The following is a 26,880-nucleotide window of genomic DNA, read 5'->3' as shown; positions in this document are numbered from 1 at the left end:
AAATAAATGGACTGGAAAGTTTATTGGAAAATCTATGTCAAGCTCCATAATTTAAAATTATTTAAAACAAATTAAAAACATCTATAAAAGGTCAGAACATTCAGTATTTCAAGATAAAACTACTTTAAAAAATTGTATCATGGTTATGAAAATAACAATTATGGCAAACTATACATTTTTAAATTATAGAAACATTAAAAATAAAATATTGAACAAAATATGCCTTGCTGTTGTTTTGGGGAAAAGGTGGGGACAAATTTTAAAATTTTATTTACATATATTTATTAAAAGATTTTCCATATGACATTGTAAATAGTCCCATTTCTATTGTATTTTGCTGTAATACATGAATTCACACACAGGAGATAGAATACATAAAATTACATAGATGGTGAAAAAGTAAGCCACATCACACCAAATACACAATTACTGCAAAGGGCATAATGAGAACATATAAGGAATATTAGTTTTAGAAAAAGAGTGCTGTCCACCCCCAGGTACACACAAACACTCACACATAAGCTCCACTTTATTAAACCACAGGAGGAAATAAAATGTATCATAAATAATTGGCCTTCCATTTTCCAATGCTAGTTTTTAAGTTCTTTTTCGATCATAATGAAATCTATTAAGAACAGGATTTTCTTCAAATGTATGGTTTAAACACGATTAGTTTTTGTATGACAATCTATTTTGTACTTTTGTTCTTTTATTAATATCTGTATATATCTAAATCCTTTAAAGTTACAACTTTGAAAATTCACTGTAAAAAGCTGTTTTCTATCTAATATGCCACAACAGGTCAGTGTTTACATACTATTCTGGAAGACTGATAAATTACAACACACAGGTTTAGAAGCAAAAAACTGGATATTATTGAATGTATAATGGAATTTTAACAAAATGTTTTACTGTATTTACCCTATATATTGATATTTTTGTATTCAAAATTTTAGATTCGTACAGTGATAAATTTTATTTACTGAAAAGTATCCCAAATTTCTGTTCTATCGTTTTACAAAATTCTAAATACAGCTTTTAGTTTAATTTTGATAGCGTTTATATTATGTGAAGAGTCCATGTGGTAGCCAAAATAGTATATTGTATATAATATATGAATGTATCTTTTCTATCACAGTTCTTCTAGTTGGCAATAACAAATTATATATGGCAACCATTATTTTATCAAGACCTTTGCTATTATAAGAATAGACCTGAATATAGTCCCCTCAATGATAGACAGCATATTGGTGCATAATTAATTTTACATTTAGAAGAAAAAAGTTAAACATGACAGCATAGCATCAAAGTTGATCATCCCTTGTGAATGTATTAAAGATATGGGTTATAAACACAGGCATGGAAAAGAGAATATTTATATACATATATCATGGTTCATTAAGAAAAAAATTATTAAAGCATAATGTGAATAATACATCATAATAATTCACAGTATAAACACACTTTGAGAAGTAATTTAAGTCAGGAATAATAAAAATACAGATATAACATTAGCACTATCCATACATATTCTGTTCTGTCATATATATGAAAATATACACATGGATATAGCTCTTTTAAACCAAATTTTTACATAAATATTCACTGATTTAAATAAAAGTTGACAGAGGTAGAATTTGTGTCAATGTTCATAATTTTCAGGAACAAGTGCTTCAAATATTTCATTACTGTCTGTCCTTTAAAAAAATCCATATAGCCAACTCATGAAAGCCATCATTCTGAAAAAGCAGGGAGGGGAAAGGTGGATTAAGAAAAAAATGATAAAATTACTCAGTACTTTCATGAAAAATTGCAATTCAGTAATGTTTTAACTGAAATTATAATCTCTAATAAAATCTTTGCCCACAAATTATAGTTAATAGTCAAGAAGTATTGTTCTACATTTCAAAAAGATATTCCCTTTAAACTATTATACAAAAGCACTTCAAAGTATAAGAGTACTGAAAGAATGATACACAGTGAAAAGAATGGGGTAACATAGAATGTTAATTGAGAAAAATCGTTCAAAAGAAGGGATACTATGATGTATAGGTTTCATAAAATTACAAACAAGTACTGTAAATTATGTTGTCTGAGTCTTAAAATAGCATGTTAAGGATAGTCAAATATTTTTCCAAGTATTTTGACCTTACGTGCTATCTAACCACCCTCCCAATTAAAAAACACAGACATTAAAATATAAAAAAATCACACAATGGAAACACTGAGAAAGTAATTATTTTTTTCTATATTGAGGAAGACATACTTAAGAAGAAATTATCAGGCAGGTTGTCAAATACTGATGTAAAACATTGTTTATAAGAAAAAAAAAGCTGGAAACAAACTATCGATATATGTTCCATAAGAGGAAAATGATTAAATAATTTATGGAATATCCATGTGATCAACTGTTAAATCACTATTTTAAAATGGCATTTTTGAAAATGCTTTTAATGATAAGAATAAATGTATGCAACTATATTAAGGGGAAAACCCCACAGAACAGAACAAAACAAAAAAACTGATAAAAACTATTTTGAGTATGATTTCTATTAGAATTATACATGTATGTCTATGCTTGTGTGTATATTTATTACAAATTAAACATAAGAAAGGAGTAGGGGCTTCCCTGGTGGTCCAGTGGTTAAGACTCCATGCTCCCCTCCCAATGCAGGGGTCACGGATTTGACCCCTTGTTGGGGAAATAAGATCCTGCAAAGATTCTGCATGTCGCGTGTCACGGCCAAAATAAATAAATAAATAAAGTTTAAAAAAAGTAAATAAATAAACCCTTTTTTTTCTTTTTAAAAAGAAGGGAGTGTACCAAATGGCTAATTGCTATTTTCTCTGGGTTGTAGGATTAAAAGTGATTTTGATTTGTACATCCATGTTCACAGCAGCATTTTCACAATAGCCAAAAGATGGAAGCAAGCCAAGTGATGAATGGATAAACAAAGTGTGCTATATACATAGTATGGAATAATATTCAGCCTCAAAAAGGAAGGGAATTCTGACACATACTCCCTCCCTCATGGATAAAACTTGAAAACATTATAGTAAGTGAAATAAGTCAGTCACAAAAACACAAATGCTGCATGATTCCACTTATTTAAGGTACAAAGAATAGTCAAATTCATAGAGACAGAAATTGTCACAGTGATTGCAAGAGGTTAGGGGAAAGGGAGAATGGGGAGTTAGTGTTTAATGGGTACAGAGTTTTAGCTGGGGAAGATGAAAAAGTTCTGGAGATTGATGGTAGAGATGATTTTTGCACAAGAGTGTGAATGTACTAACTGCCAGAGAAATGTACACTTAAAAATGGTTAAAATGATAAATTTGACCTTATGTATATTTTACTCCAATAAAAAAAATATAAAAAGAAGTGATTTTGGTTATCTTCTTTCTACTTTTGTATTTTATGTTTTCTCAGTGAGCATTTTTTAGATGCAATAATCAAAACAGTAAAAGCAAAACTGGATTATATATGTTAACTATTAGAGACACTGTAAATACGACTTGATATGAATATTTCATATTCATTTCTGGGTACTTATGGGGAAATCCCTTAAAATTAGTTTTGGTGACAACGTTAGAAAATATGAATGGAAATGTGCTACCAATTAACAACATCATTAGGATACTCTGGGAATTTGTTAATGGTTGTAGACATTTTCTAATCTACATCTACTAGAATGGCTATAATAAAAAAATGGAAAATAACAAGTGTTGATAAGGACTTGGAAAACTGGAACTCTTAGACTGCTGGTGAGAATGGTACAGTTATGTGGAAAAAGTTTGGCAGGTATTCAAAAAGTTAAACATAGAATTACCTTATGACCCAGCAACTCTAGGTACTCACAAAAGATATTAAAACAGACTAAAACAGATACTTGTACACCAATGTTCACAGCAGCATTATTCACAATAGCTAAGAGATGAAAACAACCCAGGTGTCCATCAACTGATGAGCAAAAGAACAAAATGTGGTATAAACACAAAGGAATATCATTCAGGGATGAAAAGGAATGAAGTTCTGATACATGCTACAACACAGATGAACCCTGAAGACATTATTCTAAATGAAGTAAGCTAGATGCAAAAAGACAAATATTGTATAAATTCACTTATATGAAAATCTAGAGTAGGCTAATTTATAGAGATAGAAAGTAGATTAGAGGTTATCAGGGGCAGGGAAGTGAAGACAGGGGACTGGAGAGTTATTGCTTAATAGATACAGAGTTTCTGTTGGGGTGATAAAAAATTCTGGAAATAGTGGTGATGGTTGTACAACATTGTGAATTTAATGCCACTGAGTTGTACACTTTACAAAATAGTTAAGAAGGCAAAGTTAAGGGACTTCCCTCGTTGTCCAGTGGTTAAGACTTTGCCTTCCAATGCAGGGGGTGTGGGTTCGATCCCAGGTCAGGGAAATAAGATCCCACATCCCTCCTGGCCAGAAAAAAAACAAAACAAAGCATAAAACTGAAGCAATATTGTAACAAATTCAATAAAGACTTTAAAAATGGTACACATCAAAAAAACTTAAAAAAAAAGTAGGCAAAGTTCATGTTATATATATTTTATCATAATTTTAAAAAGTTTTCTAATTCATTACAGCTTTAGAGATTGCTGGAAAGCACTATGTTCTAGATCAGTGGTTCTTTTTTTTTTTTTTTTTTTTTTGCGGTATGCGGGCCTCTCACTGTTGTGGCCTCTCCCATTGCGGAGCACAGGCTCCGGACGTAGAGGCTCAGCGGCCATGGTTCACAGGCCCAGCCGCTCTGCGGCATGTGGGATCTTCCGAGACCGGGGCACGAACCCATGTCCACTGCATCAGCAGGCGGACTCTCAACCACTGTGCCACCAGGGAAGCCCCCAGTGGTTCTTAAATTATAGTTTGGGGATCCCTGGGAGTCAAGCCTCTTTTCATAAACTAAGGAATTACTTGCTTTTTCACTCATATTATCTCACAAGTATACAGATAAGTTTTCCAGGGGCTATGTGACATGAAAGGCCAGTTAGTAAATAAATATTTCAGATTTGTGGGCCACAGGGTCTCTGTCACAACTCCCTAATTCTGCCACTGCAGAAAAGCAGTCTGAGACAATATGTAAACAAATCGGTGTGGCTTAATAAAGCTTAATTTACAAAATTAGGCAGTGGTGTGGATTTGGCCTACAGGGGCCTAGTTTACCAACCCTTGATCTAAAATGCAGCTGTGAATCAAGCATGAAAAAAATGCTTGTGTCACAACTGCCAAGAGGCTTTATAATGAGAAGCAGAACCTCCATCTAATCACATTCAAATTAATGCAGCAGCTTAGAAGTTGTGAGGACAAAGTGACTGCTGCCAGCACTAGGAAGTGGTCCTCAAAGTGAAAGAGGAAGTCAAATGTTTTAGTCAAATAAACAAACACAAAAGCAAAAAGCACAGCAATCAGGAATCATTTAAACACAGGCCCTACAAATACCAATAAACCCTGGGGCATCAGTATATTAAAGAATAGAACATAGCTAATACTCTTATGAGGATTCTGAAGTCACCAAGGAAATGCTTAATTATCTCCTATAAAATTCTATTGAGAGAAGCCAAAAAATGAATAATTTTTAAAAGGACTGACTTTACTATTTCTGTCAATAAGCCTGCACTTTTCAGTCATCTACTTTTCAAACCCTGGGTCTGACATGCTTCTTTCCCATTCACTCCCATCTCCAATGAATGAGCACATCACTTTGACCCTTCCTCAGCCAAATGTGTCCTAGCTCTTTACAATCACTCTGGAAAACTGCCTTACTATAACTACTCAAGCTTGAACACATGCACGTCCAGTGACCTGACAATCTCACCCCTAAGTGTATACCCAAAAGAAATGCACACATCTGTTCGCCAACATAAGGTACTAGAATGTTCATCATAATTCTATCTGTAATAGCCCAAACTGGAAATTATCACATGCCCATCAAAAACAGAATGAGTAAATGGACTGTGGTATGTTCACATAATGGAATACTATACAGCAACAAGACTGAACCAACTACAAGTACACAGCAGTATGGATGAATGTCACAGAGGTACTATTGAGAAAAAAGCCAGAAATATATGATTTCATTTATAAAATGTCCAGAAACAGACAAAAGAAATCTACGCTTTTAATAACTGAGACAGTTACTTTTAGAGTAAGGCTTATGACCAGAAGGACACCCAAGAGAGGTCATGTTTTGTTTCTTGATCCGGGTGCAGGTTGCATAGGTGTGTTCAGTTTGTAAAAATTCATTGAGCTGTATATCCTATGATATAGCACTTTTCTGTATGTATATAATAATTTATCTTAAAATATCTAGCTTTCAATATTAAATAATATTTTCTATGTCTTTGTCCACACTTTCACTATCTGTTATTTGTACCTTGAGTTTGGCACTTTATCAAATATTACCCTGTGATACATTGTCATTTAATTTTTGTTGTGGATGTCTTCTCTCTCTCTCTCTTTTTTTAAATCTGCATCGGGTCTTAGTTGCGGCGTGTGGGATCTTCATTGAGGCATGCGGGATCTTTCGTTGCGGCGTGCAGGCTCTTCCTTGCAGTGCACGGGCTTCTCTCTAGTTGTGGTGCGTGGGTTTTCTCTCTCTAGTTTTAGTGGCACATGGGCTTCTCTCTAGTTGTGGCGTGCAGGTTTTCTCTCTAGTTAGAGCGGCACATGGGCTTCTCTCTAGTTGTGGTGCGTGAGTTTTCTCTCTCTAGTTGTAGTGGCGCATGGGCTTCTCTCTAGTTGTGGCGTGCAGGTTTTCTCTCTAGTTGTAGCGGCGCGTGGGCTTCTCTCTAGTTGTGGTGCGTGAGTTTCCTCTCTCTAGTTGTGGTGTGCGGGCTCCAGAGCACGAGGGCTCTGTAGTTTGTGGCACCCAGGCTCTCACTGAGGCGCGCAAGCTCAGCAGTTGTGGTGCATGGGCTTAGTTGCCCCACGGCATGTGGGATCTTAGTTCCCCGATCAGGGATCAAACCCACGTACCCTGCATTGGAAGGCAGATTCTTTACCACTGGACCACCAGGGAAGTCCCCAGATGTCTTCTTTTTTAATTAATGTATAATTTATGTACAATAAAATACATGGACTGTAAACGTTCAGTTCAACGAATTTTTACAATTGTATACAGCCATGTAACCATCACCACCATGACACAGCACATTCTATTACCTCTGAAAGTTCCCTACCACCTTTATAGGCAATCTCCTCTCCCCCCACACAGAAAACAACTCTTGTAATTTTTATAACCAGAGATAAGTTTTGCTTGTACTTGGTGTTACATACATACCTTTCTGATAATCAGTTTGTATGTTCAGGAGAATGTAAAGGAGACTTCAGAGTAGAACTAAGGGGTGGTGTGCGAAGACCGTGCCGACGCATCTCTTGGATTGCTCGTTCTCTGTCAATAAAGACAAAATAAGAGATTATACCAAAAAGTGGTAAACAAATAAAAGGTCCTGTTATTGTTGTTAAGTAATTTCTACTCAATTGACTAATTAGTATTTCTACTAAATTTAAATCCTTTGAAGGGACTTCCCGGGTGGCACAGTGGTTAAGAATCTGCCTGCCAATGCAGGGGACACAGGTTTGAGCCCTGGTCCAGGACGATCCCACATGCCGCGGAGCAACTAAGCCCGTGTGCCACAACTACTGGGTCGGCGTTCTAGAGCCCGTGAGCTACAACTACTGAGCCCACGTGCCACAACTACTGAAGCCTGCGCGCCTAGAGCCCGTGCTCCACAACAAGAGAAGCCACCGCATAGAGAAGCCTGCACACCTCAATGAAGAGTAGCCCCTGCTTGCCATGGCAACTAGAGAAAGCCCACGCAGCAACAAAGACCCAACGCAGCCATAAACAAATAAATAAATCCTATGTCTTTATATCATTTCTAAGTTGAGGATAAAAGATGTCAATTAAAGGAATATGTACTTTAAGAGATTGTTCAAAGCCCTTCTGAATATAGATTTTCAAAGTTGGTTGGTTCCCCTCTCTGCCCCTACCTTTCCCACCTCTTCTTGCACATAAATCTAGTCCTCTTCCTTCCTGTCTCAAAACGCCCAAATGTTAGAAGTAAAATAATCTACTTTCTGTTATGTCTGGGTCTGCCCCACAAAGCATGATGACTGTGTTGCCACCTCTACTGTGGGCTATTCACAGTCCCTGGCCCAGACTTTCTGACTTGAGCTCTTCAGTACCTAGGATTTCTACCTAGACGGGTGCTTCACAAACTTTTTCATTATAATCCCCTACAAAAACTTCTTTAGATACCCCTCCCCAAATTATTCCCCCTCCGTCCAATTTTAATACATCAGATTTTAATACATAGATACACTGTTAATACACTGTGGCCCTTCCGAGGGCCATAAATCACTGTAGTACCTAAGGTTTCTTTACCATTCCCTCTTCCCCAAGAATCTATATTGTTCCCTGCAGGGACAATATTGCCTCTTTAAAAATGCAAGATCTAGTTGCATGGTAAACAGAAGGAAAGACATGGTCATGTGGGTCAAGGTTTCTTTGGGGACCAGGGGCAAGGAAAAAGGAGAAGAATTAAGGGAGTCTATAACCCTAGGCAACAGAGGGCTTGGTTTAGGACCCTTGAATTGAAGAGAATTTCAGTTGTCATTAATAAATGAAAATCATTACATATACACAGTTTAGTACATTCAGAAAATAGATCTTCTAAATAACAAGAAATTAACAACACTGCTTTCATGACACTGATGCAACCTCAGGCTTCATTTCTCTTTGAAATCACAAATACTGATTTCCTAGCAAATTCCATCTATAATCCAAATTGCACATCACTTAAAAGTTTTGAAGCAAATGGTTAAGAATAAGATTAGAGAACTCAAAATATTGACCTAAATAAGCAATCTGACCACTATTTGAGAATGAAATCTTAGGAATGCTGATGCCTATGGTATTAATACAGTAGGAAAGAATAATGGAAGAAAAGTAAATTGACAAGTTGATTCACAAATTAGACTTGGATTTTAACTGTTAAAGCAGGTCTCATTCCTGTCTGTAACACTTGGAGATTAAAATTTTCAACATAATAAAGCAAATGAACTGAAATATAAGTGTCTATAAAAATTCCTAAGCTGTAGGGAATATATTGAAAAGATTAAGAGCACAGGCTTTAAAATTAGACAAACCTATATGGATTTTAGTCTTGGCTCTGCTATTTACTATTTGCGTGACCTTAGTTTTTAATAACAATATAGGCACAATAATAGATAGTTAATAGGATTAATCAGATACATACATAGTATCTGGCATATATTTGTTAAGTGCCCTTAAGATCATCAGTATCATCGCTTTCATGATGATTTGTATTTGGAATTTCCTATTGGACCATAATGTTTTGGGCTCTTGTAGAATCCTTACTAGCTTGCTGATTCCCTAACTATATCCTTTGAAATAATGCCCTAATTTTGTCCTGAGGAATGCTACAGCAAACATTCATACAATACTTGCTACTTTATTGTGGGGATATTATCTTCTACAACACTTGTTGCCTTTTTAGGAAGAATTACCAAAGAAATTTATTTTACATATTAATGCTAAGAAAAGTTTGCTATTTGTAAGCCATATTAAATCCTTTTGGAATAGAATAGGGAATAAATAAAAACGCTGTTCAATGCTAAAAATATATTCTTACCGTTCATATCTTTCAGTTGAAATCTGCCTTTTCAGAACATCAAGATCTGTTTGTAATTGTGCCATTTTAGCCCGAAGCATGGTGTTTTCCCGGCTTTGACTATTTCTTAAAAACAAATTTAGAAAATCAAATAAATAATAAATATTCTGTTTTATAGCATCAAGTGCTATGGATTTTTGTTTTTGTTATTAATAAATACAAATGGAGGTGACATATAAGGATGAAAAAAAGAGAAGACTTTCCAACAATAATTCCATAAACGTCTGGAGCTTCTATCACAAAGTTTTCTTTTTCATTCATCTCATTTATTTAACGAACATTTACTAAGCTTCTAGTATGTGCTAGGCACTGCAGCAATGCTGGAGATACCAATGTGAGAAGACACGAATTGTAACATCAAAAAGTAAAGTATCTTTATTGGCTCTTTCTTGATTCCTACCTCAGAAAGAGATATATTTCTAATTCCTTTTAAAAGTTAATTATTCCACTCATACTATCTACTCTATGTTTCCTCCCTTCTTCCAAAAATATGTCCAAACTTCTCCATTATCAATCTCCTAAAAGGTAATCAATATTATGAGGGTCAAATTTCATGGCCTTTTCAAAGTCTTTTTCCTAATCCATAGCATGAAACACAGCCAGTTCTCCCCATTCTGAAATGCTCTCCCCTTCGCTGACTTCTCTCTTCAGTCCTCAAATTTAGGTATTTTTCTAAAGTCCACTCGTTCACTTCCATGGGTACCACCTCTGTGGAGAACATATACAAATTACACGCCCAAACATGATGTCTCTTCTGAGCTAAACCCCCTGAGTTTCCCAAAGCAGCGGCCATGTAATCAAAATACTTTGCTTTGCACTCCCATCCCCCAGTCCCCCAACACTTTGAAAACAAAATTTTTTTCGTTCCTCCACTATTTTTCTATCATTTGTTTTATGCTACAAATCTATAAAAAATTATTCATATTGAAAAATTATTTGTGACAAGCTATTTTCCTCACATAAGTTGATTCATGACGCTTACAATTTGCTTTCTGAAAGGGTTAACTTCTCTTTAAGTAGCTGAATTTCTGTATCCTTCTCGTGGGAGGTTAAATGGGAATGAAATTCTTTATCTCTATTTGTAGCCAACAATGATTCAAGGTTTTTAATCGTATGTCTCTCACTTGACAGTTGTTTTTTTAACAGCTCTGATTCTGATTTTACATTTTCTAATTCCACTGCAACCTACAAGAAAAACAAAGCAAGATTACTTCAGTATAATTTTAGACTTACTCTGAAAAATTATCTGCACAGCTATACACACATCAGTTGCTTCATTTTGGGTACTGATTAAAGATTCTGTAATACTTTTCACATATAGGAAAAACATCTTATTTTCAAAATAATCTTTGTTATTTTTAGCAAAGACCTATCCCAACCCTCAAATAGTTTTCTTTCATGTTATCTTGTCAAGAGGGGGTAATTAACGTAAAATCCTAAAATGTGGCCACCCTATCAGTAAGGAGGCCCTTCTGGTTTATTAAATATGTATATTCTGTTTACATAGTCAAACCAGTCTTGAAGCTTCTCAGTACCTGAAAATAAAGTTACTACTAAATAAGTGAAAACTGGAAACACCCATGTTTAAAAACACACATTGGGTTGTTTAAAGTAATGCTTCGGTTTGGGAATGGGACGTTCCAGTTAACTCGACTTTTAAAATTAAGTAAGATTTTTATCAGGAAAATATTCCACTTAGAAAGGAATCAACTGCTCAATTCTTCATATAAGTCTTACTTTTAAGCAGAGAAAGAATGTATTGGGATATGTTCCTATTCTATAATTAGAAGACTTATATTCTCCTAAATACCCATCTGCTTCAAAACAGCACCTAATTTTATCATCATGTTTGCCAAAGAAACCTCGACAAAAAATGTAGTAGTCAAATTAGAGTAGGGCTGAATAAAACAATATGCTACTGGGACTTCCTGGTGGTGCAGTGGTTAAGAATCCGCCTGCCAATGTAGGGGACACAGGTTCGAGCCCTGGTCCGGGAAGATCCCACATGCCTCGGAGCAACTAAGCCCGTGCGCCACAACTACTGAAGCCCACGTGCCACAGCTACTGAAGCCCACGCGCCTAGAGCCCATGCTCTGCAACAAGAGAAGCCACCGCAATGAGAAGCCTGCGCACCGCAACGAAGAGTAGCCCCCACTCGCCACAACTAGAGAAAGAGCGCATGCAGCAATGAAGACCCAATACAGCCAAAAATAAATAAATAAAATAAGTAAATTTATATATAAAAAAACAATATGCTACAATATTATCTTTTAAGTTCTTACCCTCTCAAATTCAAGGTTTTTGGAATTCAATTGCTGGGTCATAATATCTTTGCCTGAATCAAGCTTAATGCAAAGGTCTCTAAGAGATGACACATCATTTAATACTGCTGCTTTCTCATCTTCTTGGTGTCTCAGCTCTTCTTCTAATCTAGACATGGCTTTTGCCATGGATGAGATCTGAGATTCATAAGCATGATGTGCATTTATGTGCTGAAAATAAGAAAACAGGTAAAAAGTTTAACCCAGTAATATTAAAGGTTTGAATCTGTGTAACTACAACGTCCCTTCATATAACTATAAAAGCCAATTTTTGCAATTTAAAAAATTTTGCAATTTTAAGATACTCTCAGGAAGCTGTCTTCTATTTAAAGATGGCCTATTTAATGCTTAAAAAAATAAACTGTGTTTAATTATTAATCATGGTAACTAAGTACCTCATGTATATATTTGGAAGATGAAAGTTACTGCTTTAGGGTTGTGAACATGAGAGATCTTTTAAGTCATATTAAATTTTTCCTTTATAAACTCTTATAATAATGCTTTTTAAAGTAACATATATACTTATCACTCCTCAACTGCCTTTAAATTCTGAATTTCAAAAATGGAGTTTGCTTTAAAACTATATACCTAAACTCATATTTAAATTTAACTTAACCTAATAATAGTATACAACTTTATAAGATTTTAATAACTGAAATGACGAGCAAAATTTGAAATACTGATAAACACTTCTTTCCTAAAGTAATACACATTAAAAAAAATTAATTTATTTATTTTTGGTTGCGTTGGGTCTTCGTTGCTGCACACAGGCTTTCTCTAGTTGTGGTGAGCAGGGAGGGGCTACTCTTCGTTGCGGTGTGCGGGCTTCTCATTGCAGTGGCTTCTCTTGTTGCGGAGCACGGGCTCTAGGCGTGCGGGGTTCAGTAGTTGCAGCACACAGGCTTCAGTAGTTGTGGCGCACAGGCTTCAGTAGTTGTGGCTCATGGCTCTAGCGCTCAGGCTCAGTAGTTGTGGTGCATGGGCTTCATTGCTCCGTGGCATGTGGGATCTTCCTGGACTCCTGGGCTCGAACCCATGTCCCCTGCACATTCTTAACCACTGCATGGGCCACCAGGGAAGTCCCAAGTAATGCACATTTAAAATTTTTCACAATTTAAAATGTGACTGATAAATACAAACAGATATAAACTCTACTTCTAGAATTTAGGAAGAATTCCACATTTGAAAATTAAATTATTAAACAAGCTTTACTAAAATGAATCAACATTAAAAATCTAATACACTGCTATGAAGATTTAATAAATTTCAACAATTGTAGAAAAGTACTTGGATTTTCCAAATATTAATGAATTAATTAATCAAAATTCCCCCAAAGAAATATAAATATGTAAGTCAATCTTATATACCACATAAGAACATGAACAATGACAAAGAACAAAAGAACTAAAGAATAGTTTCTCCCGAGAACTATTTTGAAGGTTGAAAAACATTCCTTTAGTTATTATACTCTTAACAGAAAAACTTACAGAAATAGTGTATTCGTTTCCTAGGACTGCTGTAACAAATTACTGCAAATTGCTGGGTGGCTTAAAACAACAGAAATTTATTCCCTCACAATTCTGGAGGTTACAAGTCTGAAATTTAGATGCTGGCAGAGTTGGCTTCTTCGGGAGGTTCTGAGGTAGAATCTGTTCCACGCCTCTCTCCAAACTTCTGGTGATTGCTGGCAATCCTTGGTGTTCCTTGCCTTGTAGACACATAACTCCAATCTCTGCCTTCACCTTCACTTGACATTCTCCTTGTGTCTTCTGTGTCCAGATTTCTCTTATCTCATAAGGATACCAAACATTAGGTTATGGCCTGCCCTAGTCCAGTATGACCTCACCTTAAATTGATTACACCTGCAAAGGTCCTATTTCCAAAAAGGTCACATTCACAGGTTCTGGTGGTTAGCATTTCAATATATTTCGGGGGGGGCATAATTCTATCAACTCTCTGGCTCCCCCAAATTCATGTCCTTCCCATGTGCAAAATATATTCATTCTATCCCAACATTCTAGCATCAACTCTAAGTCCAAAATCTTATCTAAGTCAGAATGGGTAAGACTCTGGGTATGGTCCTTCCTGGGGCAAAATTCCTCTCCTTCCACAGACCTGTGATACTAGAAAACAAGTTACCTCCCTCTGAAATAAAATGGTGGAAAAGGCATAAAATGGTCCCATTCTGAAAGGGAGAAAATAGAAGGAATAAAGGAGTTACTAGTCCAAAGTAAGCCTGCAGCCAAGTAGGGCAAATTCCATTAGATTTCAAGGCCTAAAAATAATTATCTGTGTCTTGATACTCTGTCCTCTGGACCTGCTAGGGCAGCCCCACCTTCTCAGCCCTCAGGTATAGCCCCATCTCTTGGCTCACAGTGGCAGTGGCGCTGCTTTCTGGAATCAAGGAAGAAATAGCCCAGTCCCCTGGGCCTATGGTAGCGTAGCAGGTCCACCAGCTTTTGAGCTGCCCTTGGCAGCCCTGCTGATCTCTGAGCCACCTTCATTCTTCCCTTTTCTTGAAGGAAAACATATGTTCATAACTCTAGTGGCCTGTTTTCTGCTAGTAGGATCCAAGAAGTTTAACCTTCTTTCCTTGTATCCTGTTTCTGTCCCTTTCAGCCCAAGCTGGCAGTGTTTCTGCTGAGGTGATTGGTTGGGTCTATGAGTCACTCACCTACTCTCTTTGCCTAGCCACACTCTCGGCCCTGCCTCCAGAACACGCTATCTGGATAGACAAGACTTTTCCAAATCATCAAGTCCCAGCTCTTTTTTTGCTTAGCAATTCCTTCTTCAATCTGTCTCTTTCCTTCACATCTTACTATAAGCAGCAAGGAGAAACCAGGTTGCACCTTTCATACTCTGCTTGGAAATTTCCTCAGCTAAATATCCAAGTTCATAACTTATAAGTTCTACTTTCCTAAGAGTATACCATAATTCAGTCAAGTTCTCTGACATTTTATAATAAGAATTACCTTTTCTCCAGTGTCCAATAACATGTTCCTCAATTCCATCTGAGACCTCACTAGAAGAAACATTCTTATTTCTGGACAAATTCCATTCATGACGATTTATGTATTTTGTAAATAATAGAAGTTTTCTCTACAGCTTTCCTCTTTTTTTCTGCGGTACGCGGGCCTCTCACTGCTGTGGCCTCTCCCGTTGCGGAGCACAGCTCTGGACGCGCAGGCCCAGCGTCCATGGCTCACGGGCCCAGCCGCTCTGCGGCATGTGGAATCCTCCCGGACCAGGGCACAAACCTGCGTCCCCTGCATCGGCAGGCGGACTCTCAACCACTGCGCCACCAGGGAAGCCCTCCTCTTTTTTTCTGAGTTCTCGCCAGAATTGCCTTTAATATCCATCTTTCTATCTACAAACTTTTCAAGGTTGTCTAGACTTTTCTATCACGCACCTCAAAACTCTTCCAGCCTGTACCCATTACTCTTCCAGCCTGTACCCAATTCCAAAGACCCTTTTTAGGTTTGTTACAAAAGCATCCCACTTCCTGGTACCAAAATCTGTACTAGTTTCTTAACGCTGCCATAACAAATTACCAGAAACTAGATAGCTTAAAACAACAGAAATGTATTCCCTCTCAGTTCTGGAGGCCACAAGTCTGAAACCCAGATGTCAGCAGCATCGGTTCCTTCTGGAGGTTCTGAATGAGAATCTTTTCCACACCCCTCTCCCAGCTCAAGTGATTGCTGGCAATCCTTGGGGTTCCTTGCCTTGGTAGACACATCATTTCAATCTCTGCCTCTATCCTCATATGGCATTCTCCCCTGTGTCTTCTGTGTCTGAATCTCCCTTATTTTACAAGGACACCAGTTATCAGATTAGGGTCCATCCTACCCAGTGTCACCTCATGTTAACCGTTTTAAAAAATATTTATTTATTTTTGGCTGCATTGGGTCTTCATTGCTGTGCACGGGCTTTTCTCCAGTTGTGGCGAGCGGGGGTTAGTCTTTGTTACGGTGCACAGGCTTCTCACTGCGGTGGCTCTCTTGTTGCGGAGCACGGGCTCTAGGCTCACGGGTTTCAGTAGTTGTAGCTCGTGGGCTCTAGAGTGCAGGCTCAGTAGTTGTGCGCACGGGCTTAGGTGCTCCGCGGCATGTGGGATCTTCCCAGACCAGGGCTCGAACCCGTGTCCCCTGCACTGGCAGGCGGATTCTCAACCACTGTGCCACCAGGGAAGCCCACCTCATTTTAACTTGATTAAATCTGCAAAGATGCTATTTCCAAATAAGGTCACATTCACAGGTACTGGGAGCTAGGACCTAAATATATTTTGGGGGGGAGGGGTGCATAATTCTACGCACTACAGATAATCAATACTTTCTTCTAAAAAATAAAGACCAACTACGATACTATACCAACAAAACAAAACAAAAGTAGAACTAATAGCCAACTGTTCCTTATCAATCTAACTTATTTAGGGTCCCTATATTTTAACTAAACTCAAAATTTTATCATGAGACTTTTTTTTTTTTTTTTTTTTTTTTGCAGTATGCGGGCCTCTCACTATTGTGACCTCTCCCATTGTGGAGCACAGGCTCCAGACACGCAGGCTCAGCGGCCATGGCTCACGGGCCCAGCCGCTCCGCGGCATGTGGGATCTTCCTGGACCGGGGCACAAACCCACGTCCCCTGCATCAGCAGGCGGACTCTCAACCACTGCGCCACCAGGGAAGCCCTAAGAGACTTTTATTAGACTGTCTTTATGACAAAAGCTTATTTAAATCCATATGCAAAAGAATGAAGTTGGAACCTTACCTTATATCATGTATAAAAATTAACTCAAAATGGATCAAAGACCTCAACATAAGAGCTAAAACTATAAAACGCATAGAAAAAACAGGGGAAAAGCTTCATTATGTTCGATTTAGCAACGATTTCTTAGATATGACACCAAAAATACAGGCAAGAAGAAAAAAATAGATAAATTGGACTTCATCAAAATTTAAAACTCTTGTGCATCAAAGGATAAAACTGAGTGACAAGGTAAGCCATGAGATGGGAGAAAATATTCACAAATCACATATCTAATAAGGGATTGAAATCCAGAATATACAAACAATTCCTACAACTCAACAACAACAGAAAACAACCTGATTAAAAACTAGGCAAAGGGGCTTCCCTGGTGGCGCAGTGGTTGAGACTCCGCCTGCCGATGCAGGGGACACAGGTTCGTGCCCCGGTCCAGGAAGATCCCACATGCCGTGGAGCGGCTGGGCCCGTGAGCCACGGCCGCTGAGCCTGCACGTCTGGAGCCTGTGCTCCGCAGCAGGAGAGGCCACAACAGTGACAGGCCTGCGTACTGAAAAAAAAAAAAAAAACTATGCAAAGGATTTGAATACATATTTCTCCAAAGAAAATATACAAATGGCCAATAAACACACAAAATACACTCAACATCACTAATCATTAAGAAAATACAAGTCAAAACCAAAATGAAATACCACTTCACTCCCATTGGGATGGCCATTATTAAAACAAAAAAAAACAAAACAAAAAACCCCAGAAAATAACAAGTGTTGGTGAAGATGTGGAGGAACTGGAAGCCTAACATTGCAGGTGGGAATGTAAAATGGTGCAGCCCCTGTGAAAAACTGTATGGTGGTTATTCAAAAAATTAAACATAAAATTATAATATGATCCAGTAATTCCATGTCTGGATATATCCTAAAGAACTGAAAATAAAGACTTGAATAGATATTGTACATCCAAGTTCATAGCAGCATTATTTTCAATAGCCAAAGATGGAAACAAACCAAATGTTCATTGACAGATGAATGTTTAGAATGTGGTATATGCATACAGTGGGATATTATTCAGCCTTAAAAAGGAATGAAATTCTGACACATGCTACAACATGGGTGAACCTTGAGATTTAAGTGAACCTTAGGCCTAAGTAAAATAATTCAGTCACAAAAAGACAAATATTGTATGACTCCACTTATAAGAGGGACATGGAGTAGTCAAATTCATTTAGAGAAAGTAGAATGGTGGTTGTCAGTGGCTGGGGGAGGGGAGAACGAGGAGCTAGTTAGTATTTAATGGGTACAGAGTTTTAACTGGGGAAGATGAAAAAGTTCTGGAGAAGGATGGTGGTGATAGTTGCACAACAATATGCATGTACTAACTGCCACTGTATACTTAAAAATGGTTATAATGGTAAATTCGATATTATGTATATTTTACTTACAATATAAAAGTAATAGGGCTCTCCTAAGCAAATTATCAGAATGACAGATTACCGTTGAACTTGATTTTTACCAATGCTTAAACCTCACTTCAATAAAGTGCCTTTGAATGTTTTCTGTTTTACTAAATTCTGTCTGTGCAAGACAAATGAATATATTACCTCCTGAATTTCTTTTTCTAGTAGCTCCACTCTTTCTCGAAGGTGTCTCCTCTCGGTGTCAATAGAAAGAAGTTCCAATCGAACTGAGCTGCTTTCTCCCTCAGCTTGATGGGCTTTGACCTCCCAGTCTTCAGCACGGTCATGAAGCATCTGAAATCTATCTAACAAATCTTGATTTTCTCTTTCCTGGTTTAACCACAATTAAATTGTTTCTAAATTAGTCATCATTACTCACTGGAATATCCATGTCATAAACATATACACACACTGGGATTTTTGTTTTAATTTAGGAAGCATAAGCTATCTGTGCAGACACTATACTAAGTAAGATCTGTAAGAAAATATAGAAAGACAGTAGGCAAGATCTCCACTTTCATATGTTAATATCTAATAGAGGAGACAGAATAAAGAAACATGAAAAAGTTAAAAAAAAAATCAGTCTTAAATCCAACCTAAACAATGTTTTTTCACCTTAGAAGCCATTAAGCTCTCCCATCGTGACACTTCAGTTATGTAATTATGAACTCTACTCTTCATTTCTTCTTTTTCTTGCACTGCTGCTTCTAATTCCAATGAAATTTGCTATAAATCAGAAAATTGAAGACAAATCTAAAATGAATGTAGCACCTAATGAGTTCTATTTATGTTCAAATAGCTCTTTCTGAATTTGGGGAATAAGTGAGAGTAGGAAAAAAGGAAAACTGTTCCTGACCATTATTTTCACATGTTTTTCTGGACTGATCTTGACTTTTTAACCAAATATTACCATATATCTCCCACAACATATGTGACCACATATCTGGTATTTAAACTAAGGGCTAGCTACACTCAGGGGTTGACATTTTTAAAAATTTATATATCAGCAATATACTCTATAATGAATAATGTTTAAAAATAAAATATTTAAAATAAGAAAATTATTGGTTTTCTTGGTGTAATCCTTTAATAAACCAGCACAAACAAAACCAATACCTTTTAGTATTTGCCATTCTAAAATATTCATTAATTAACTTACAGGCATATCTCTAAGCCACTGGAAGTAAGTACGAATAATTAAAATCTATCATGGGTCTTTAAAACACAGCAACTTTGCCCTGGGAGTGATGCTGAGGTCCTCACCCAGTAGAGTAACACCGATTTCTGCCATAGAGAACACCATGCTCCCAGCTTCAGGATTCCTTGCAACAAAGACCACAATGGTGAGGGGACTACAGTTGTACCCATTACACACCCTGTAACATACCGCAGCATTCTAAACCACATTTTAAAATACCCTTATAAACACTATTCTCCTTAAAGAATTATTTCTTTTGTTGTTGATATTTATATAATTAAAATTTAGAAAGCATATTTAAAGCTTTAAAATTTAGCAAACAACGAATACATTGTATAACTGTATACTATAAAACTATCAAAGTTTATGCTTTATGCTCATACCTGGTTTTCTCTTGCCACTGTAGCCAGATCATCCTGTAATCTTCTGTTTTCCTTAAAAGACATTTCTTTAGATCTTCCTACTTCATCAAGTTCCTTGTGAGCTGCATCAAGCTGGCGCCGGAGGCTGCTTATCTCACGGTCTCGATTAATCAATGTTTCCTTTAGGTGGCTGTTACATGGGTGGTATAGCAATAATAAAGAAAGCTTTTTGGAAAATTTAGTTCATTTAACTGTTGTACTCTGATTTAAGTATACTAGGAATGCAAGAAATTACAACTACTCAACCTATGGACTGGGAGAAAATATTTGTAAATGATGTAACCAACAAGGGTGTATACCAACAGCTCACACAACTCAATAACAAAAAAACAAACAACCCAAGCAAAAACTGGACAGAAGACCTAAATGGACATTTCTCCAAAGAAGAAACGCAGATGGCCAATAGGCACATGAAAAGATGCTCAACATTGCTAATTATTAGAGAAATGCAAATCAAAACTACAATGAGGTACCACCTCACACCAGTCAGAATGGCAAACATTAAAAAGTCTACAAATAGGGCTTCCCTGGTGGCACAGTGGTTGAGAGTCCGCCTGCCGATGCAGGGGACACAGGTTCGTGCCCCGGTCCGGGAGGATCCCACATACCGCGGAGCAGCTGGGCCCGTGAGCCACGGCCGCTGAGCCTGTGCGTCTGGGCCTGTGCTCTGGAACGGGAGAGGCCACAACAGTGAGAGGCCCGCGTACCGCAAAAAAGAAAAAAAAGTCTACAAATAACAAATGCTGGAGAGGGTGTGGAGAAAAGGGAACCCTCCTACACTGTTGGTGGGAATCTAAATTGATACAGCCACTATGGAGAACAGTATGGAGGTTCCTTAAAAAAGAGAGTTACCATATGATCCAGCAATCCCACTCCTGGGCCTATACCCAGACAAAACTATAATTTGAAAAGATACACACGCCCCTATGTTCATAGCAGCATTATTTACAATAGCCAAGACATGGAAGCAACCTAAATGTCCACTGACAGTGAAATCTATAAAGAAGATGTGGTACATATATACAATGGAATACTACTCAGCCATTAAAAAGAATGAAATGAAGCCATTTGCAGCAACATGGAGGGACCTAGAGATTATCATACTAAACGAATAAGTCAGAAAGAGAAAGACAAATACCATATGGTATCACTTATATGTGGAATCTAAAATATGACACAAATGAACATATCGAAGAAACAGACTCACAGACAGAGATTGTGGTTGCCAATGGGGAGGGGGCTGGAGGAGGAAAGGATTGGGAGTTTGGGATTAGCAGATGCAAACTAGTATTACAGAATGGATAAACAACAAGTCCTACTATATAACACAGGGAACTATGTTCAATATCCTATAATAACCATAATGGGAGACTTCCCTGGTGGTGCAGTGGTTAAGAACCTGCCTGCCAATGCAGGGGACACAGGTTCAATCCCTGGTCCGGGAAGATCCCACATGCCTCAGAACAACTACGCTCGTGTCCCACAACTATTGAGCCTGCGCTCCAGAGCCCACGTGCCACAACTACTGAAGCCTGCGTGCCCTAGAGCCTACGCACTGCAACTACTAAAGCCCGCGCACCTAGAGCCTGTGCTCCACAACAACAGAAGCCACCACAATGAGAAGCCTGCGCACCGCCAACGAAGAGTAACCCCCGCTCACCGCAACTAGAGAAAGCCTGCGCGCAGCAACGAAGACCCAATGCAGCCAAAAAAACAAAAAAAACATAATGGAAAATAATATGATAAAGAGTATATATATATAACTGAATCATTTTGCTGTATAGCAGAAATTAACACATTATAAATCAACCATACTGCAATAAAATTTAAAAAAAGAAATTACAACTACTGCATTAAGATACTGATTAATTAGGTGAAGCAGATATTTTAGATATCTACCAATCATTATGTGCAAATAAAGTCATAAAATAAATTTATTATTCCAAAAGTCAAGTAAAAACAGAAGACTTTCAAGTGTTAGGAGAACATAAACGATTTAATTGGCAAACACTTATTTAATGTTTAAGTCCCCACTATTGTATAATATGTAAGGGTGTATAAAATAAATACAATTAGTGACTTTCGTCTTGAAGTAGAGACCAGACATAAAATGTAAAGTCTTGTAACAATGTTCAAAAAGGTTTAGATGTGGAATAAATTAAACACTGGCTACTAGGGTAATCTAAGTTTTAATGATTAGGGCCTGCACAGGGTAATTACAGTAGAAATAAGGAGCAAGTAGGTATGTAAAAGAATAATTAATAAGACATAATTGTTTAGATGTGGATGACAGAGGAGGGAAGAAAGTTAAAGAGGATAACATTTCCATGCAGGAGACTGAGAAAATAACTGCTACTGATAAAAATAGGAAAATAGAAAAAGAAATTTTCCTATTGCCAGATTGCTATTCAAATAGATAAAGCTGCATTCACTGAAAATTTCTAAAAAAACCTGGATGCCGGGGCTTCCCTGGTGGCGCAGTGGTTGAGAGTCCGCCTGCCGATGCAGGGGACACGGGTTCGTGTCCCGGTCCGGGAAGATCCCACATGCCGCGGAGCGGCTGGGCCCGTGAGCCATGGCCACTGAGCCTGCGCGTCTGGAGGCTGTGCTCCACAACGGGAGAGCCCACAACAGTGAGAGGCCCGCGTACCGCAAAAACAAAACAAAACAAAACAAAACTGGATGCCATTCCATTGATTACTTACTTCATAGAAGATTCATACTCTGAGACTGTTATCTTCATCTGAGTAATAGCTTTTTCCTATAGAAATTATAAAAATATGTAAGATTCTAAACCATTCATATAGAAATGTCTTCATTTGAATTGATACAATGTCACATTTATATAGTTTAAATCCAATTATATAAATTATATTATAAAAGAAACCTCCAAGTAAACATATTTCCATGTACCAATTATATTTCATATATTGGCATATTTCTACTCACTAAGAATTTGAATTGTTCCTTGAGTTTGCTATAATCATATATGATAAAACTGTCTTCTAGAAATAGAACTTTTAAAGATTCAAATTATTGGTATAAAATGAAATTTAAACACATTAGAAGATATGGCTTTGGGTCTTAGGAGCTTGTACACAGGCAATAAGAACTGCATATCTAAAACAGAGAATAAAATAAGCTTTTCTGTTCAGATGCTGGATAACATTACTTAACAGTCACATACTTTATTAGCTAGGTTTTCATGCAAGTTTGCAATCTTTTCTGTCTTCTCATCTACAGTCTCCTGAAGAATGTCTTTTTCTTTATCAATAACACCAATGGTCTTTTTCATTACATGAGCCTCTTCATTCTGTGAAGTCATCTTGAAGTGTAGTTTATCTATAAATGAAAAAGAAATGTTTGTTAGACAAAGTAAATTAGGATTGCAAAAACAAAATTGAAGAATCCTTACCTATTTTTTCCTCCAGTATTTTAACTTGTGCTTGTGCTGATTCAAGTTCACTTCTTTTCATGGAAAGTTGGTGCTGATGGTCCTCAAGTGACCGCTGTAGCTGCTCATTTACTAGCCTAAAGAGTCAGTGGACAAAAACAAATGGTATTCTTTATCTCTGGTAGAAATAATTTTTTTTAAATGAAAGATCTTAAAAAATATTTTTATTTTTAAAGTTTCTTTTATTCCTTATTTTAAAGCTCTTCCAGTATAATCAATGGCATTATACTATATATATTATTCCTTTCTTCAAAACTGTTCCATCTTCCTCAAAATAATACAGTGTAAAAATCAAATTAATTGTATACTTTTTTCTAGAGGCTTCCTAGTAGTTTTAAAGCTTTTCTCCGTCTCCTAATCACAACCCTCTTTCTCTTAAAATCTATTTTCAATAGTCAAGGCAAAGGAAAAGTCTTGCTTTTACAGAATGGCCTAGCACTTCAACATCCTGACCATCCTGACCAGCAAGCTTTGAATTCTGCTTCCCATTCTGACTTTTTTTGATAGGTAGTCAACGGGAGGTCACAGTAAACAGGGAAATAGGTATTAACTGTAGTGCAATGAGGATTTAAGACTAAAGATTGGTTTCAGGGAGCAAAAAAAAAAGACATACAGCAAAAATAAAGACAATTTCAGACGAATCCCTTACTGATCAGTAAGATTAATTTTTTTTCAGAAGTAACAAGAATTTGCTCTCATGTCATCTAGGGTCTTTGGAAGCTTTTAGTCCTGGCCTAGGAATTCTTAGTCTGGCCTTGCTGGAAAAACATGGCTCTCACATTAGGCTATTTATTGGGGACTTCCACAGGTTCCTTTTAGGGTTTGTTTGAAGATGAGATAGTAGAAGATACTAAAGGTGGCTTAGTTTAGAATTGCCTAATAGGGAGGAGGTTGGATTCTGAAACCAGTAGTAAGATGGGACATCTCCCACAGAAATGAAAAAGTTTTACATGCAACACTGAGATATTCTGAAACACAAAAGACATGACCCTGACTGCTCTAATAGCAAATGAATGATGACCCAGAGGCAGCGAGGGAAGTCAAGGTGAGGCTGACTTCTTTAGAATTGCACAACCAAATAAAACCAAGTCAGAAAGACTCTCGGTTCAAGCAATTTTACTTCATAAAATCATCTGTGAGGTCCAGGTGACTCACTGTATTCAAGCTGCTTGTAAAAGCTACAACTATTACTCTGAGAGATATAACTACACGGAGTGGAGAAAAAAGAAAGCTAATATTCACTGTACTGATAATTTACAGACATTACCTCATTTATTCCTAGGACAGTTCCATAATTAGAACCATTATCTTGATATTATAGAAACAAATAATAACTTGTTCAAGATGGCAAAGCTGTTAAGGCAAAGAAAATATATAAATCCAGTTTAGTCTACCCTGATATCAATGTTTTTCTACTACATCACACTGCCTACTACGAAGAGCACAGGACATCTTCCGTGTGGAAGGGAAAATGTCTGCCAGTAAGCTATAAAGAATCCTTTCAAAACTGGAATGGCTCCCAGAGTTCCTACTGAAGGACACTGAGTAGTTGGCAGTGCTTGAAATCCTAAGTAGAAATGTAAAGATTTTTTTACATCTAAGTTCATTAGCAGGGTTAATTCCTAATGAAAGTAGGGTTGATAAATGAAGGCAGGATAACATCTTGATTGATTATACATATAAAGGAGGCCCTTAGTGAGTCTTAAAAATAGCTTTGCCTTTTCATATTCTAGTGTAGGCAGGCAAGGGAATAATAGAGATTCCACACAGACCTCGGCAGTAACTTTCTGACAGAAGGATTGCTGCTAAGATAAAGGTCTTCTTAACGGAAGAACTGAGGTATAAAGTTCATAGGAAAGAATAGTTGAGTGACTATCATATTATTGGTCATCATGGTGTTTGGAAAGGAAAATTTGAGAACCTGTTGAGAAGTAAGTTGCTAGGATGAGCTAATTTCTTAGCTTCGAAAGTGCTATAAGCAAAAAGCAAAGGGAAGTGATGACTTCCCACCAGAGAGTGAAGCAATAAAACTTAGAATCAAAATTCTAGCTCTCCACTTACCAGCCATGTGGCTGGATAAGACCATCTCTCTGAGCCTCAAATTCCTGAGTTTTATTACAGTACATGGATGTATACATGCTCTCATCTTAGGGGGCAAAAGTAATTACTTCTCTTCATGATAGAGTATATTTTAAACAAAGACAGCATCATAAAGGGTCCTTTATTCATAAGAAGTGTTCAAGTTGTAAAATGGAGCTGAAGCTCTATCTAAGAGGCATAGGTTTGGAATTTTAATGGCCCCTTAGAAGAAAGAGAGATTGATATGGTATCCCTGTTTTTTTTTAATTAATTAATTAATTAATTTTTGGCTGCGTTGGGTCTTTGTTGCTGCCCATGGGCTTTCTCTAGTTGCAGAGAGCGGGGCTACTCTTCATTGCGGTGAGCAGGCTTCTCATTGCAGTGGCTTCTCTTGTTGCGGAGCATGGGCTCTAGGCACACAGGCTTCAGTAGTTGTGGCTTGCAGGCTCTAGAGTGCAGGCCCAGTAGTTGTGGTGCATGGGCTTAGTTGCTCTGTGTTATGTGGGATCTTCCCGGACCAGGGCTCGAACCTGTGTCTCCTGCACTGGCAGGCGGATTCTTAACCACTACGCCACCAGGGAAGCCCAGTAACGCTGGATTTTTTTTTGGTATCCCTGTTTTATTTCAGATGTCTCCAAGACTCTATGGTTATGACCACCACTAACTGAGAAAGTATCATCTCTTGATAACTGAGAGAGGGGAATAGGGATAAGGACTGGCTTTTCTGTCACATTTCTGCAAAAGGATGATGATTTATATCTGGTGGTCCTAGGTCCCTTGGCCCTTCTAAGTCCAGTTCCATGAGCTCAGCTGTCTTTACTTAGGGCCCTGGCTCCTCTTCCTGTCTTGGTAGAAAAAAATGTTAGACATGCCCAGAAGATAATTCTTAGGCATCCTAAGGAATCTATGAGCCTTATCTAAAATGGTTCTCAATTCCCTTAACAAATAAATACTTCTCAAAGGAGACCAGTTATATTTGGTTTTCTGAATATACAAACACACTGATACTTATTGCCATAATAATAACTCTAACTAGAGCTTATGGGCTCTTCCCAGGAAAATCAGCTAATGCATTTATTTGATCCTGGATAAGTACATAACCCTCTAGTTTTAAAGAAGGTACACAGAATAACTAAAGACTAAGGTGAAATGAAAACAGTCTGACGGTATTTTCAGCTGCAGAAATCTAAATGTTTAGAGGCTCATAGCTAGCAGTGGTGAGGATTAAGGCTATTGTCCTCTGCTGCTGCACCAAGAGATCCTCTATTTGGACAATTAGAGACTGTGCTTGATATAGAAAAGACTGTTTGGTGGCACTGAAATTTGATGAAAAATGCCTAACTCAGGAAGGGAAAGAGAAAATGGGCCCACCAGGTGGATGAAAAGGAATATATGCTTTATCTATCTGAGTATCAGCTTCTTAAATGTCTTCATGTTAAGGGAAACAGAACTTGATGTGATTA

General features: G+C 37.4%; 1 protein-coding gene across 6 annotated transcripts in view; it reads right to left on the bottom strand.

The window, feature by feature from the left end:
• CEP135 (centrosomal protein 135) overlaps positions 1–26,880 on the bottom strand; it is a 93,250-nt gene that overhangs the window by 7,142 nt on the left and 59,228 nt on the right. For 2 of the 6 annotated variants that reach the window (XM_067736070.1, XM_067736073.1), the window contains 11 exons: positions 23,300–23,415; positions 23,072–23,226; positions 22,590–22,645; positions 19,846–20,014; positions 18,880–18,990; positions 18,409–18,594; positions 12,009–12,218; positions 10,709–10,911; positions 9,688–9,792; positions 7,311–7,421; positions 258–1,739 (listed from right to left, as the gene is read on the bottom strand). In XM_067736070.1, the coding sequence (XP_067592171.1) occupies positions 7,322–7,421; positions 9,688–9,792; positions 10,709–10,911; positions 12,009–12,218; positions 18,409–18,594; positions 18,880–18,990; positions 19,846–20,014; positions 22,590–22,645; positions 23,072–23,226; positions 23,300–23,415 (1,411 nt within the window). In that variant the 3' untranslated portion in view covers positions 258–1,739; positions 7,311–7,321. The other 4 variants (XM_067736072.1, XM_067736071.1, XM_067736074.1 and 1 more) reach the window with 4 other exon arrangements.

The sequence above is a fragment of the Pseudorca crassidens genome, chromosome 4 (genome assembly GCF_039906515.1).
Source record: "Pseudorca crassidens isolate mPseCra1 chromosome 4, mPseCra1.hap1, whole genome shotgun sequence".
Lineage (NCBI taxonomy): Eukaryota > Metazoa > Chordata > Mammalia > Artiodactyla > Delphinidae > Pseudorca > Pseudorca crassidens.
The sequence above is the reverse complement of the archived record's forward strand: the minus strand, read 5'-3'. Positions and strand labels throughout refer to the sequence as shown.